General features: G+C 35.1%; 1 protein-coding gene across 1 annotated transcript in view; it reads right to left on the reverse strand.

Moving 5' to 3' along the window:
* Positions 1–17,022, reverse strand: part of DNAJC13 (DnaJ heat shock protein family (Hsp40) member C13) — a 127,768-nt gene that overhangs the window by 40,786 nt on the left and 69,960 nt on the right. The window contains exons 30-36 of the mRNA XM_063113976.1: positions 10,785–10,939; positions 10,222–10,267; positions 6,729–6,883; positions 5,179–5,380; positions 4,083–4,198; positions 3,165–3,243; positions 1,339–1,474 (exon numbers count right to left, since the gene is read on the reverse strand). Coding sequence (XP_062970046.1) covers positions 1,339–1,474; positions 3,165–3,243; positions 4,083–4,198; positions 5,179–5,380; positions 6,729–6,883; positions 10,222–10,267; positions 10,785–10,939 — 889 coding nt within the window. The remainder of the gene's footprint in view (positions 1–1,338; positions 1,475–3,164; positions 3,244–4,082; positions 4,199–5,178; positions 5,381–6,728; positions 6,884–10,221; positions 10,268–10,784; positions 10,940–17,022) is intronic.

A 17,022-nucleotide genomic window follows, 5' to 3' on the forward strand; every position in this document is an offset into this window, starting at 1 on the left:
AATTCCATGTTTTGATAAGCAAATTTGAAAGTGAAAGCTGGTATATACAGGTACCCAATTACTCTGTTCTTTTCATCCTGTTTTTTTGGGGGGGAGGGATAAACTAACCTATTAGGCAGGAATATGCAAATTAATTGGCTGAGACTTTTATAAGTTATCTCTGTAATTCCACTTGAAATCAGCATAAAGCTTTTTGCCTTTTGAGGATGACCAATAATCCGCCTTAAGTTAAAAGTCATTTCTAAGATGGCTTAAAAAAAAAAAAAAACCCTTGGAAATGGTCCTAATTTTTCTAATATGACACATACATACTTATACACATATGTGGTAAGGAAGAAGAGTAAAGTACTTAAATCCTATCAGATCGGGATCCCCCACTCCAGAACTTATTGGGTATAACCCCGCCTTTTGGAAAAAGTGAAAGATGACCATGACAACAGATTAACCACTAGTGAGCCACAACTGTACCTTTGGCTAATAGAAGGGGTCTTCAAAAAGTTCATGTAAAGATTCATATTATCTTTTAATTCCGTTTTCCCATAAACTTTTTAAAGTATCCTCATATAGTTATCAGCCTTTAAAAAATAACCCACGGGTTTTGAAAAGATTTCTATATTCATTCTGATTAAAAATGATCTGATTAGAAATGCCCCCTTGAACAAAACCTTAAAACATTTTCAACATCCTGCTGGCTTTCTGGGCTGTTGCTGTTAAGACTACCACAAACAGCACTGCACACATATTCGGTAACCCTTTACCCTGAAGTCACTCCCATTTCATTTATACCAATGTTTTTCAAACCGTCCCACAGGACCAGAGAGTCTTGAGATCTACCACAGAAACAAGAGGTGTGAGAAGAAGTATATAATCATTTGAAGAGTTTCTACTGCTTTTAAAAATATCCTTAACACTTTGGTGTTTTCAATCTTCAGAGGCTTCTGAAGTTACGATAGGCACCGTTTTTCACCGTTTTTTACAGGTTATCTAAGAGCAACACTGAATGATCCTTAAACTTAAGATTCCATTTTAGATCTCATTTAATATGTTTGCTGCTAAGTAGCTAAACAAAAAATTAACCACGTAACTCCACAGAACAGAAAAATTATTCAGGAAGGATAATGAAACCCAGTTGGAAATGCAAAATACTGAAAAACATAGGAACAAAGGAGAAGGTGTAAAACAAGCAGCATGTTGGGCCTTCCTTCAGAAAACTACTCTTTTCCTGTATCTAAAATGTGATTCCAAGAGTCTTTTGCAATAATTCTAAATCTATTACAATATGAGGGGGAAACAAGTAAAATGTTAAGAGGATAAATTTGAGAGTAACAGATTCTTTACCTTCTTTATGACGGTTGAAGAGGATGCTCTGCGTTTTCAGAATTAAAATTATATTCTCTGGATCTGGTCCATCCACGATTTTTGTTGATTTAGTACATAAAAATTCATATGCTTTATTTACTTTTTCAAACATATCCTGAATGTAACCAAAGATAATTAAATTTTAATATGGAATATCTCGAATCACAACTTAATCTAAGACACAGCTGGTCTGTATTTTACCAATAACTTCTTTGGTTATTATTTTATTTTTTACATTAAGGAGTTCCTTCCAGCTGTAATCTAACTGGAAGGTTAGAAAGTTAAGGTGAAACTATTTTTTTTTCCAAATAGCTATCTGATGATCTCAATATCATTCACTGAAAAATTCTTCAAATAAGAATTTTAAATACATCTTTAAAGATATACTAAACTCTGGGGGCCGGCCCGTGGCTCACTCGGGAGAGTGTGGTGCTGATAACACCAAGGCCACGGGTTCGGATCCCATATAGGGATGACCAGCTAGCTCACTGTGTGAGTGTGGTGCTGATAACACCAAGTCAAGGGTTAAGATCCCCTTACCGGTCATCTTTGGGGAAAAAAAAAAAGGTATACTAAACTCATACATACTGGAGACAGTTTCTGAGTTAATATAACAAAAATTATGATAAAAGCTACTGTTAACTGAGCACTGTGCCAGGCACTGTGCTAAATGCCATCATCGTTTAATCTTCAAAACAGCCATGTGGGGTGTGTACCATTATTATCCTCATCTTTTTTTTTTTTTTTTTTACATGAGAATATTGCAACTTAGAAATAATAAGTAACTTGCTTAAGAACACAAAGTTAATTGGTGGCAGAGCTGAGATTTACTCCCAAGTCTGACTCCTAAATCATGCTCTTAAACTACTACACTATATTGTATTCCATTGATTTGCATGTTGATTCTTGTGTCAGTATTACATTGTTTTACTGTAGCTTTATGGAGTGCTTTAATATCTGGCAGGTTAAGTCTAGCAATTTAATAACTAATTTCAAAATGTCTTCCTGTCTTAGATTGTTTTTTCTCCCAGATGAATTTGAATTACTGAAAGGTTCTGAAAAAAAACCCCAGGCTTTTTGATTAAAAATGCCTTAAACATATAAAAGTGGCCTCTTTTTGATGTCAAGTTTTCCCATTCAGGAATGCTGTGTCTATTTCCAATGAAAAACCACTGACACTGAAATCAGTGGGAATTATTCCAAGTTTCCGGCAATAGGCTATCAGCCCTGGTTTTGATAATTCTTATGTGATTTCATCTTTTATAAATCTTCATTGGTCAAGGTGGGATAAGGTAATATTGGCAGCAGATAACTCACAATCTGAACTAAATTTTCTACTACTTCAGTCAGTGTTGGATGTCATTAGAAAAAAAAAATATATATATTTCCCAAAGCAATCTGGATGGCAGTGGTATCACCTACAAACAAATTAAATACACCCACATTCCTAACTTTCAATTATTCTTGTGATTACCCATTAGAGTTAATCCTCAAACACATATGGGTAAGGAGAGAGAATAAAACCCATAAGTTACTAGTCACGAGTACAGCTGAGAGAGGACTATCCATGTAGAATACATGGGCATGAGACTAGAAATTTATTAAACATGAACTGGATATACAGGGTACTTCAAAAAGTTCATGAAAAGATTCATATTATCTTTCAATTATATTTTCCCACAAACTTTTTGAAGTTATATTATGAGGCAAATACTAGCACAAAAAATGGTATCTTTTCTCCTTCTAAATAATAATAGCGCAAAAGGAAGTCAATTCAAAGCCCTGATTCCAAAGGCAGTACATACCCTCCCTTCTGGATTCTTATCAGGGTGATACTTTTGTGCAAGTCTGAAGTAAGCTTTTCTAATCTTGCTCTCATCATGCCTGTTAAATAGGAAAATTGTTTATGAATGATAAGGTACAAGAAAAAAATATTTACACAATCACCTAAAATGATGTTTTAAGTATCTTACTTATATCAAGAATTGCACTGATCATATATCAGGCATCAAATTAAGCCCAGTAAGAATTAAGTAAGATCATTTTTTATGTGCTATCTTTACAGGTGAAGATAAAAATTCTCCATGCAAGGTTATCATTCACTTTAAATTACAAAACCATATTTGGTGTTTGAGGACTAAAAAATAATTTAAAAAACCAAAAAATACTAAGTTGTCAAAATGTCCAAAATGCCTACTCAAACTTTCTAATTCCAAGTTATTATATCAGTCTTGCCAATAATGTACAATTTTAGTCTATACTTAGGAAAATAAGTATAGACTAAACCACTTTTAAACCACTTTTCTCTAACATATCTAGTCTACTATAAAACTCCAGTGATAATAAAGTAAATCTGAATTCTTTTCTAATCTGCCATTTAGTGTCTTGGGCATATTGCTATCAAATCACTTCCTCATGCATAACACAAATTGCAAGAGGAAGAGAAAAAACTAATATGTGAGCGACTACCATGGGTCAGATACAGTGCTAAGTACTTCGCATATGCTATTTTAACTAAAAGAGAACAAAGATTGTGCCAGTAAGAACATAAGAATGCAGTTTGGCTAATAAATCTGTAGCTCCATATGGACACTCTTATAGGTGTATATAACGAACAATGAGCAAAAAATTTTTAAATGATGGACTAAATATAATTTAGTCTTTCATATTAATATTTTAAAGACAGACAGATATTTACTACTATAATACTGAAAATAACTCACGGTCCCTGTCCTTGAGGCAGGTTAAGCACTTCATAAGCATCATCTATTGACATTGTAGGTGGCTTCTTTTCTACTTCCTTCTTCCAGGCATCAAGGGTATCCTTTAGAAGCTTAACCTTAAAGACAGAAGATTAAAATTTATACCTAGTAAGTAAACTATTTTGAAATATAATTATTAAGTTATAGAATTCTTGTGCTGTATTTATTTAAATGGACACTTCCGGGCTTTACAATTAACAGCTTTCTGAAATACAGATAACCAAAATCACCTTCTTAGCACTGTTGTATATTTAGGTAGCAAGGTATCTGTTAAAAGGCTATATTCCTCTATTTTTTTTTCCCTCTGTTTTTTTAAGTGACGTTTTTTAATCTCTGAGATGGGTACCCAGGTCCTCAGAGATATCCAAGGACTCAGGTTAGAGGGGTCCCAAGGACACTGTGGACAGGCAGATAACACATACTATTATACAAATAAGCACGTCACACTTGCGTGTGTCAGGTATTATGCTTGTGTGAATTCTCACTTAATCTTCAACTACCACCAGAGACAGCTGCTATTATTCTTATTACCACCATTTTAGAGATGAGTACTTAGGCTTAAAGAGGTCAAGCAATGTACTGAATGTTAAGTAGAGCTATTAATGGCCAATGCTGAAACTTAATCCCAGGCCCCCTAACTCCAACATCTGTGAGCTTAATCAATCTGCCATAAAGACAAGCTTCCACCAAGCTATTATTATAATATATGAGGATACTTTTAAAAGTTCATGGAAAGATTCATATTACTTTTTCTATTTTTTCCATGAACTTTCTGAAGTGTCCTCATATTATCATGTTATATGAAGTTCAATTTGTTTTGTCTTTGCCACAAAAGATCAAGATTGTAAAGTTCTTTACACTCCCTCTAAAAATGACCTTTCAGTCTGACATTTACCCAAATATAATGAACTACACTTTAGAGTTACACAGTGCTTAAGTAAGAGGGAATACCTAAGGAAGCTATATCCTTTTTATCACAGGAGAAAGAAACACCCAGGAGTGATTAAAGGCTATTTCTCTATGGCTTAAGAAGGGACAAATTAAACTGGTGACTTACCGGGTCTTTAATTGGCCAATCTGGAAACCGGAGTGTATCACAAAGTTGTTTGAGGTAATAAATATTACAAAATAGTTCATTTTCTAGCTGTGGATAGTTGATAACTGGAATGGGACAATACTGATAAAGTGCTCTTGTGTTACTTTGAAGACGAGGTGTGAAATCAGCAAGATGGGCAGCAATCTTCTCTATCATAAGGCGCCTACAATTATAAAAACCTCTATTCAAGCATTATGAAGAAATTATTTTAATTTAAAAAAAAGGTTAAAATAGGTAACCATACAAAATAATCATGTGAATCTTCGTTAAAATAACTCAATTATTGGCCTAAAATGAGATCGTATAAATGTTTCTCAAATTATTCTAATTTTATTGTGTAAAAATATTCAGAAATAAACTTATAATATTTACCTGTAAAAAAGATTGTAGAGAAAAAGGCTGATAATTCCTATCAAAAGATCCACCATTAGAAGGTCAAACAGTAGGGTGTCTGCATGCCTGAGGGTGCAGCCAGAGAACTCTGGCTTGCTATCATCCCAAAGAAGCACACTATATGGTATTTATCTTAATTAACTTAATACAGTCAAGAATCTGGCCCTCAGCTAAGTAGAAACGTGAGTTGGTCAGTACACAAAAAGCTACATCTTTTAGATGGGAACACATATTAGCCAATCTCAGGAGAAAAATACTACAAAGAAAAACTGTGTTGCTAATTTATTCATATTCCTATATATTTTTCCCCAATGAAAAATATAACTGTCACACAGAATATATTCAAATTGGTGGCTAGCACATGCCAAGCCTATGGGTCAACCTGCCTGAGAAGTCAAATGATAGGTAGCAGATGGCACGGAGAGTGGGAAAGCCTGATGAAGGTGAATACTGACTCAGAAGATCAAATGCCATCTACCTATGAGAACTAAGAGATTCTCCACAAGGGGGCAGCCTTGACACTAGAACTACGAAGTGTCGTCTTTCCTGGACAGTCTGCTGGATACCGCCATCTGCTTCTCAGCTTCTCCTTCTGGGTTTCCACAGGCTTCTTCTGTGACATTCTCCTCCTAACAAAGACATTCCTTAGGAATGTTAACCTCTAGATTAAGGTCAAAATGTTCTGGCTAGGGAGCCCTCATTCTAAAACAATTTTGGGTATCTCTGGTCTGATCCATTCTATGTGGGCATTGTTTTTTTTAATTAGTGAAGTACAGTCCCACTTCCAAAAACCCAGGAGGGATCTTGATTTTAGCACTATAAATTCCCTGCATATGTATTATCAGTTCATTGCCTAAAATCTTGCCAGTTCTATAAACTGACTTGAGAAGCACCAATGGTGGTAGGCCCTACCATTATATAAAACTCTATTAAAGTAACAATAATTTTGTCAAATCATGTCAGAAAAGAACAAAGCTTAAGGCCTTGTCAAAAGCTATCATTTGATTTGGCACCAATGACTACTGTCCCTTTAGACTGTCAAACTAGTGAAAACAATTCTTTTAGCAGAAGTCAAACCAGATGGCAAGTAGCGAACAGACAATCAACTGGTTATTTACCTCATTTCACTGCTCCAGATTGCTTCTGGAGTGTCAAATTCTCCTAGAAAAATCTCAGAAAACTTTTCAGGTTCATAATTTTCTAAGTAACAAACCATTGCTTCAGGTAGAATGTGCCCAAGTATACTTCTCTGAAAAATATCTTGTCCTTTTGTCTTTAAAACAAAATAAAACAAAATGTTAACAGAAACACTAATGTCATCTTTCAATTTTCTAATAAATAAATTACGGTTACAAAACATTTTAACAAAAGAGCACAACTGAACAAATTGTTTTACTTTGGAAATTTAGATGGAAACACAGCAAAATGAGAAGTGGAAGGAGTGTGGTACAAACTAGCTTGGCATGAGCTCCAAAGCAGACCTTACATTCTCCAGGTCTGCAGTAGTCTCAACCTTCTCAAGTGTTAGGTGCTGCCAATATTATTCAGGACAACTGGCCTGTGGCCGTGTCAAACAGTAAAAGACAACACAAGAAAGATTCCATGAAGATTTACATCAATCATCCTGCACTACACTGCTGACTACAGTTCCTACCTGTATGTGCTTCTGTTTTCAAAAACAAGTCCAGAAGACCTTAAGTATCTTAAAGAGCGTGTCCTCATAAAATGTGGCTAGGATTTAGATGGAGAATCTCTGCTTACAGTAATTATAACAGTATGAGGAGACTTCAAAAATATAAACTTTATTTCTTTTTTAAAAAATTTTTTTTGTCTTTTTCGTGACCGGCACTCAGCCAGTGAGTGCACCGGCCATTCCTATATAGGATCCGAACCCGCGGCTCCCAGCGCCGCACTCTCCTGAGTGCACCACGGGCTCGGCCCTAAACTTTATTTCTCAACATAAGCTCTATCAAGTTTAAGATACTTTTGTAGGTGACGATACCAGCCATTTAGTCTACCCCCAAAGAACTGAGGGTTCTGGGAATTTAACCATGTCAATTCAGTCTTTTCCACATTATTAACTAAAAAAAAAAAAAAAAAAAAAGGGTGCACTTTAAAGATTCTTTAACAGTAGGAAACAAGAAGTCAGAATTAGCCAAATCAGGAGCTTAAGATGGATGCCTAATGATTTCTCATTGAAACTCTTACAAAATTGCCCTTGTTTGATGAGAAGAATGAGCAGAAGCAGTATCACGGTAGAGAAGGACTCTCCTGTGAAGCTCTCTGGGCATTTTTCTGCTCCAACTGCTAACTTTCTCAAAACATTCTCATAATAAGATGTTATTATTCTTTGGTTCTCCAGATAGTCAACAAACAAAATGCTGTGCGATTCCCAGGAAACTGTTGCCATGACCTTTGCTCTTGATCACTCTGCTTTTGCTTTGACTGGACCACTTCGGCCTCCTAGCAGCCATTGCTTTGATTGTGCTTGGTCTTCAGGATCATACTGGTGAAGCCATGTGTTATCTCCTGCTACAATTCTCTAAAGAAATGCTTCAGGATCTTGATCCCACTTGCTTAAAATTTCCATTGAAAGCTCTGCTCTTGTCTGCAACTGATCTAAGTGCAACAGTTTTGGCACCCATGGAGCAGAAAGGAAGTTTGCTCAACTGTAATTTTTCAGTTAGAATTGCATAAGCTAAAACAAGTAAGATGTCTAGTAAGTGTTGGCTACTGTTTCTGCTGTTAATTGTTGGTCCTCCTCAGTTAGGACACAAAGACTAATTTTTTCCTTGCAAATTGACGTGGATAGTCTGCTGCTGTGGGCTTCAGCTTCAATATTCATTCTTTCTTAAAATGAGTTATCTATTTGTAAAGTTCTGATTTCTTTGGGGCATTGTCCCCATAAACTTTTTATAAAGCACTAATGATTTTACCATTCTTCCACCCAAGTTTCACAATAAATTTAGGTTTGTTTTAGCCTCAATTTTAGCAGAATTCATGTTGCTTTAGTTGGAACTCTTCTCAAATTTTCAAACTGACGTCTTAACCTTAGTGCCTATAACTAGATCCTGTTCATACATAACAAGTTAGTATGACTTTATTTTGGCACAAAAATTTCAAATCCATGCATTGTTTTTTCATAATATGCATTTTCCGTGAACTTTGTGAAGATCCATCATATTGAGAAGTCATATCCTCTGGCTGTCCAAATGGAGTCAAGCCAATGATCATACTTTATCACACTAAATTTTTAAAGTAATTTCTCTACCTGATGGAAATAAAATTCTAAAAATTTTATAAGATAAATGCTTTCCTTATTCCCTCGTAGGCAAAAAAGACATGGAAAAAACCCCCCAAAGATGGTTTTACCACTTGGTGAAAAGACAAATTAGAAGATAAATATTTTCAGGCTTTTTGCTAATAAAAGTAATAAATTCACTATCTTTTGAATAAATTCACTAACTTTTTGGTGAAGAACTGTGCGTTCTGTTCTTTAGAAAACTATTATTTGGTAATTTCTTCATTCAGAATTCTGCTATAAATACTGTTAGTGATTACTCAAAAGATGACACATATCACTTCTAATATTATAAAGTTTGAAAAAAGAATGCCTAAAATATCTAATACTACATTAGGGAAGTATCATTAAACACAATTTCTTTTTTACTTTTTTTTATATCCTCATTCTCTATTTGTATAAAGCTGTGGAAATTATGCTGCCATGGCCATCACTTTTTTAGATAAATGGGTTACTTTCTAGGGCTTCACTGGCTGCTCTGTTAAGCATGGTTTAGTCTACTATTGTCAAATTGGTGCAACATTCCTTGGTTAGTCTCCTAAACAGTGGTCTAGTTTTGGTTTATTATTCTGCTCTTGATAGAATCCAAAAAATTTAATGCTCCATGAAAAGCCTAACAAACTCTGAAACAGCCTTCAGTTTTGTTTTGATAATAAATACCTCTTTATAAAATGTAAGTATAAAGTTTCAGGTTGTCAAAGCTACCTGGATAAGTTTTATTTATTTTTTGGGGGATTCCTAGTTTTCCTCCTTCAGTAAAATGGCAAGAATACTCGAGTGCACATGAAAAATTGAGTAGCTTCAAAAAAGAAACCTAGAACCACTGCCACCCTGGAATCTGAACAAAAAGACTTTAGTCCTACCAAATCTTACCTGACTATATGAGACTCAGGTACATAATGAATAATTTATGAAAATCACTAATCTACATCTTAGACAAAGAAAAAAACTTATATTCTCACAAACATGCCATTTATAATCATAGCTGCAATTTCAAAATTAAGTCTAATGGGCAACATTTACATTCATTTAAAAAATACTGGCTCACAGGCTGGCCAATTAGTTCATTTGATTAGAGTGTGGTGCTGATAACACCAAGGTCAAGGGTTCATATTCTCGAAATAGCCAAAAAAAAAAAAAAAAATTGACTTAGACTTCCTATGAGCAAAATATCACAAATATAAAAATGTGAATAAAACAATACCTGCCTCAAGCACTTATAATCTAGTAAACATACATAATTCAGGAAACTTTATAGTGCCAAGATAGCTTACCCAGTGTTGAGTATTCAAAACATTAATCTCTCTTACCTCCTCTGACTTGAAAGCCTGTTTGGTATGTGAGTATTTCAAAAACCTAGAAAGAAAAATAAATTACCTGTCAGATATAACAGTTGAGTTAGTTTTAGTAACCTGAGTTTCCTGAAAACTAGATCTTTTACAGATAAAAGCCACAAAAGGCAACTCGTAAACCCATATTCCCAAGTTACTTAATTTCTGATTAAGCAAGAACTTACATGAGCTACAGGAATTTTTAAAGTATGGTTATATTAAAGCTATATAATAATATGAATAATTATTCAATTTTAAGAAAAAAGCAGAATGTAAAACTGCACATACAATACAAATAGTTACATTAAATGCATATGTTAAAATACTCAATAATAAAATTCTTACATTACATGTGGTCAAGTGGTGCAATTCTGAGTAATTTTTCTCCCTATTCTTCTACTTTCCAAATTTTTAGATATGTAAACAGCTTTTATAATGAAAAATTTAATAAAAGCAATGACGTATTCACAAAAATTTCAATTAAATCTATCCACATATAATTCAAGTAATAACTTCAGATAAATTACCCTTAAAGTTCTTACCGAGCAACAGGAAGCACATTGGAACCTGTGTACATCATAATAAAGAAAAATACTCCACTCAGATAAAGACGAGGTAACTGTGGGTTATCTTGCATGATATGGTATAACAAAATAGCAACCTTCTCAACAAGGATTGGGTCAAAGGTCAGCAGTAGCTGAAAAAAATAAAATTTTGGTTACTTTGTTGTAAAAAACTTGTAATAACATCACTTATTTTAAGTCTATGTATTTCACATGCTGAAGTTGCACTTTTCCATGTAAGTGATAAAATAAAAATCCATGGGATTCAGTAAATTTGTCTACCAGACTCAACAGATTTGAAAAATGATTCATTCTACAACATTCACTGCAGAGACAGTAAAATATCAATTGAGAAGTGATCAAAACTTATTCAGAAAAAGCTCAAATGTGCCTGAAGCTAATTTTCTCCAAGAATATTCCTAAATGGACACCTCTATTAATCACACACACAAACACACACACATACAAGCTATGTTTTGCTACGTTTTGGGTTAGTTTCAGTTCAGTTCAGCTGATATGAAGAATCCCTTAAAGGCTACTTGAGAATTCAAGGAGCAGAAAAGAAAACAACTATCACTGAAACAGCACTAAAAAGTAAATCCAGAAGTGTAGGTAAAAGACAAGAGGGTAAACAAGTACCATAAATATCAGGCAATACTTCTACTACCAGAAAGTACAGAAAGGTGTGGCCTCTAGAAATTGAGCTAAAAACACTAAAGGGAATATCTGGGACTACTATAATAAATATTAACTAATAAAAAACCATACAGAATTGCAACAAATAAATATTTGATAAACAAACTTTTATAATTTTATCTATGAAGCTTAATAAAGGTGGCATTGCAATTTTCTATACACACTTACTTCCAAAGAATCCCCAATTTGGGGTCAAATGCTACCAGTAAAAAAAAAAAATGACAATAGAACCTCCACCACCTGGTGCAAGGCAGAAGCACACCTGAGGACTTAGGCAGGAGCCACAGGCAGCCCCCACCACCCAGCAAAAGGCAAGTACACCCGGGGAACTAGGCAGGAGCTACAGGAAACCCCACCAAACAGCAGGAGGCAGGAACACACTCAAGGACTTAGGAACCATAGGCAAGTCCCACCACTTGGCAGAACGCAGGAGCATGCCAGAAACACTGTTTCTGCACAGGTGGTCCACAAAAGCAATCACCACAGCCACTGTCACCATAAGGGCAGTTCGCTGCCACAGTAGCAGCCACAGCCACTATGCAGGTGGCCCACTGCCCACTCAACAGCACTGACATAAGGAAACTCACCAGCAGAGACCAGAAAAAGAAGAAGTCTCTCTCCTCAAAGCCCACACCAGAGTAATAAAAGAAGCAACTGCTCTACCAGATGATCAGACATCAATGTAGAGATACTAGAAATGGGGGAGGGAATCACCCACCAAAGGAATACAGTAATTCTCAAGTACCAGACCCCATAAGAGCAGGAAACCCTTGAAATGACTGAAAAGGAATTCTGAGCAATAATTTTAAGGAAACTCAATGAGATATGAGAAGACTCAATTAGACAACATAATGAAAGGAGCAAAATTTCCAGAATATGAAGGAGGATATTTACACAGAGATTACCACATTAAAAAAAGAATACAGCAGAACTCCTGCAAATGAAGGATTCATTCAAGGAAATAAAAATCAAAATGGACAGTTTAAGAAGCAGGTTAGAGCAAGCAGAAAAGAATATCTGATCTTGAAGAGTCTTCACAAAGTAACGCAGGTGAACAAAAAAAGGGAAAGAATTTTTAAAATGAAGAAAACCTAAGAGAGCTAACAGACAACCTTAAGCTCACAAACATCCAAATCACAGATGTTATAGAAGGGGAGAAGAAAGGAAAAGGCATCGAAGACCTATTCAATGAAGTAACAGAAAGTTTTACACATAGAGAGACAACTGGATCTTCAGACCCAGGAGGCTCGAAGATATCCAAATGGATTCAATCCAAAAAGATCCTTTCTAAGACACATTATAGCGAAACTGGCAAAGCTCAAAGACAGAGTGAGAATGTTAAAAAAAAAGGAAGAGAAAATCATCAAGTCACCTATGAGGGAGTCCCCATCAGACTAACAATAGACTCCTCAACAGAAAGTCTACAGGCCAGAAGAGAATGGAATGATATATTCAAAATACTAAAAGAAAAAACTGCCGGCCAAGAATACTATACCCAACAAGGTTATCCTTCAGAAATGAAGGAGAAATTATGTATTTCCCAGACAAACAAAAACTGCAGGAATTTACCATCACATAACAAGAACTGCAAGAAATCCTCAAGGGAGTCCTGCATCTGGAATCTGGAAAGCAATGATCACTATCACAAATACACAAGAAAGAACAAAACCCACTAGTAGAACAAAAATGCAAACAAAGAAGAGAAAGACACTATATCTTACCACCTCAAAAAACCAACAAACATCAAAGACAAACAATAACAAGGGAAGAAAAAAAGATATTTAAAATTTCCAAAGGAAAACTGGTAAAATGCCAGGAGTAAGACAATACCTTTCAATAACAACCCTAAATGTAAATAGATTAGACTCCCCACTCAAAATATACATACTTACTGACTGGAAAAAGCTAGACCCAACTATATGCTGTCTCCAAGAGATTCACTTTACCTATAAAGACATACACAAACTAATAGTGAAGGGATGGAAAAATATATAACATGCAAATGGAAATAAAAAATGAGCAGGAGTAACTATTATATTGGATCAAATAGACTTTAAACCAAAAACTATAAAAAGAGACAAAGAAGGCCATTATATAATGATAAAGGGATCTATACAGCAAGTAGATATAAGAATCATAAATATATATGTACCCAACGCTGGAGCTCCAAAATATATATAGCAAACAGTACTAAGCCTAAAGAAAGGGCTAGCCCCCAGTAAGACACTTGTAGGGGACTTGAGGAACCCTCTCTCACAATACTGGACAGATTATCTAAGCAACAAAAAAATGGGATTGATTTAAACTTCACCTTAGACCAACTGGACCTGGCAGATATCTACAGAACATTTCATCCAACAACTACAGAATATACATTCTTCTCATCAGCACATGGAGCATTCTCCAGTATAGACCACATGTTAGGTCACAAATCAAGTCTCAGCAAATTTTAATAAATCAGAATCATTTCAAGTATTTTCTCAGACCACAACAGATTAAAACTGGAAATCAATAAAAGTGAAACTACAGAAACTATAACAAATACATGGAAATTAAAAAACAGGCTCCTGAATGACCTATGGGTCCAAGAAGAAATTAAACAAGAAATAAAAAAATTTCTTGAAACTAATGAAAATAAAGACACATCATACCAAAACTGGTGGGATACTGCAAAAGCAGCACTAAGAAGGAAGTTTATTGCAACTAATAGTTACATCAAAAGAATAGAAAGATTTCAAGTAAACAATCTAACACTTCAACACAAAGACCTAGAAAAACAAGAATAATCCAATCCCAGAAGTAGTAGACAGAAAGAAATAATTAAGATCAGAGCAGAACTAAATGAAATAAAGAACCAACAAATAAATACAAAAGACCAATGAAACAAAAAGATGGTTTATTTAGAAGATAAACAAAATAGACAAATGATTAGCTAGGCTAAATTAAAAAGGGAGAGAGAAGACCAAATAACAAAAATCAGAAATGAAAAAGAAGACATTACAACCAATACCACAGAAGAAAAAGACATTACAACCAATATCACAGAAATACAAAGAACCATTAGAGACTATTATAAACAATGATATGCCAACAAATTTGAAAACCTGGAGGAAATGGATAAATCACTGGACACATACAGACTACCAAGACTTAATAAAGAACAAACAGAAAACCTGAACAGATCAATAACAAGCAACTAGATTGAAGCAGTAATCAGCAGTCTTCCAACAAAAAAAAGCCCAGGACCAGGTGGCTTTACTGCTGAAATCTACCACACCTTTAAAGAGAAGTTAATACCAATTCTCTATAACCTATTATATAAACTTGAAACAGAGGCCATTCTCCCAAACTCATTCTATGAGACCAACATCATCCTGATACCAAAACCAGAAAAAGATACAACAAAAAAAGAAAAGTACAGGTCATTATCTCTGATGAACAGAGACTCAACAATCGTCATCAAAATATTAGCAACCACAACATGACAACACAGCAAAAAATTATACACCACAATCAAGTGAGATTTATCCTAGGGATGCAAGGATGGTTCAACCTATGTAAGTCAAAAAACAATACACCACATCAACAAAATCAAGCACAAAAACCATATAATTATCTCATCAGATGCAGAAAAGCACTTGACAAAATTCAACGTCTTCATGATCAAGATTCTCAGCAAATTAGGTATAGAAAGAAATTATCTCAACACAAAAGCCATGTACAACACACCCACCGCCAATATCACCCTGAATCAGGCAAAGCCAAAAGCCTTTCCCTTAAGAACACGAACAAGACAAGGACGCCCACTCTCACCATTCCTATTTAACATAGTATTAGAAGTACTAGCCAGAACAATCAGGGAAGAGAAAGAAAGAAAGGACATTCAGATCAGAAAAGAAGTCAAACTGTTGCTGCCTGCAGATGACATAATCCTATATACAGAAAAACCTAAAGACTCTACCAAAAAACTCTTAGAGCTGATAAATAATTCTAGTAAAGCTGTAGGATATAAAATCAACATGCAAAAATCAGTAGTGTCTTTATACTCCAATAACAAACTAGGAGAAAAAGAAATCAAGAAAGCAAGCCCATTTACAATAGTCACCAAAAAAAGAAAATACCTAGGAATCAATTTAACCAAGGTGAAAGAGCTCTATGATGATAACTACAAAATACTGCTGAGAAATTAAGAGGACAAAAAGGAGAGTGAATGAGGTTAGTCTCTGCTCTCTCTGCTCCGCTGTTTCACAATGTCATAACTTGTTGTCACTGAAGTCACTACCAAAGAAATCTTCCAGAAAAAAAAAAAAAATTAGAGAGGAACACAAACATTTGGAAAGACATTCCATGCTCTTGGATTGGAAGAATTAACATTGTGAAAATGTCCATACTACCCAAAGTGATCTACATATTCAATGCAGTCCCTATCAAAAATTCTGATGACATTCTTCACAGAAACAAAAAACAATCTTAACATTCGTACAGGACAACAAGAGACTCTGAAGAGCCAAAGCATTCCTAAGCAAGAAGAAAATAAAGCCAGAGGCATAATACTACCTGACTTCACATTATACTACAAAGCTGTGGTAACCAAAACACCATGGTACTGGCATTAAAACAGACATTTGGCACAATGGAGCAGAATACAAAACACAGAAATCAACCCACATATTTACAGCCAATTGATCTTTGGCAAGGGCAACAGGAGCATACACTGGGGAAAGGACTGCCTCTTCAATAAGTGGTGCTGGGAAAACTGGACATCCACATGTAGAAGAATGAAACTCAACCTGTACCTCTCGCCATATAGCAAACTCAACTCAAAATGGATTTAAGACTTTCTAAGACCTGAAAGTATAAAACTACTAAAAGAAAACATAGGGGAAGCACTTCATGAAGCAGGATTGGGCAAAGACTTTATGTTACTCACACACAGCACAAGCAACAAACGAAAAAAATAAACAAATGGGATTAAAGCAAACTAAAAAGCTTCTGTACAGCAAAAGAAACAGAGCAAAAAGACAACCTACAGAATGGGAGAAAATATTTGCAAAATATGCATCTGACAAGGGATTAACATCCAGAATATACATGGAATTCAAGCAACTTAACAGTAAAAACAAAAACAAAAATAAAAACAACAATTAAAAAATGGGCAAAGGAGCTGAATAGGTATTTCTCGAAAGAAGATACACAAATGGCAAAGAGACACATGAAAAAATGCTCAACATCACTTAGCATCAGGGAAATGCAAATCAAAACCACACTGAAATACCATCTCACCGCAGTTAGCCTGACCATTATCAAAAAGACAAGAAGGTGCACAAAGAAGAACCCTCTTACACCACTGGTGGGAATGTAAAGTAGTCCAGCAAGTATGGAAAACAGTACGGAGGCTCCTCAAACCATTACAGATAGACCTGCCATATGACCCAGCAACCCCGCTGCTGAGTGTATATCCAAAGGAATGGAAATTATCATGCCAAAGGGATACCTGCACTTCCACGTTTACCGCAGTTGT

Source organism: Cynocephalus volans, chromosome 11 (genome assembly GCF_027409185.1).
Source record: "Cynocephalus volans isolate mCynVol1 chromosome 11, mCynVol1.pri, whole genome shotgun sequence".
NCBI classification, from domain to species: Eukaryota; Metazoa; Chordata; class Mammalia; order Dermoptera; family Cynocephalidae; genus Cynocephalus; species Cynocephalus volans.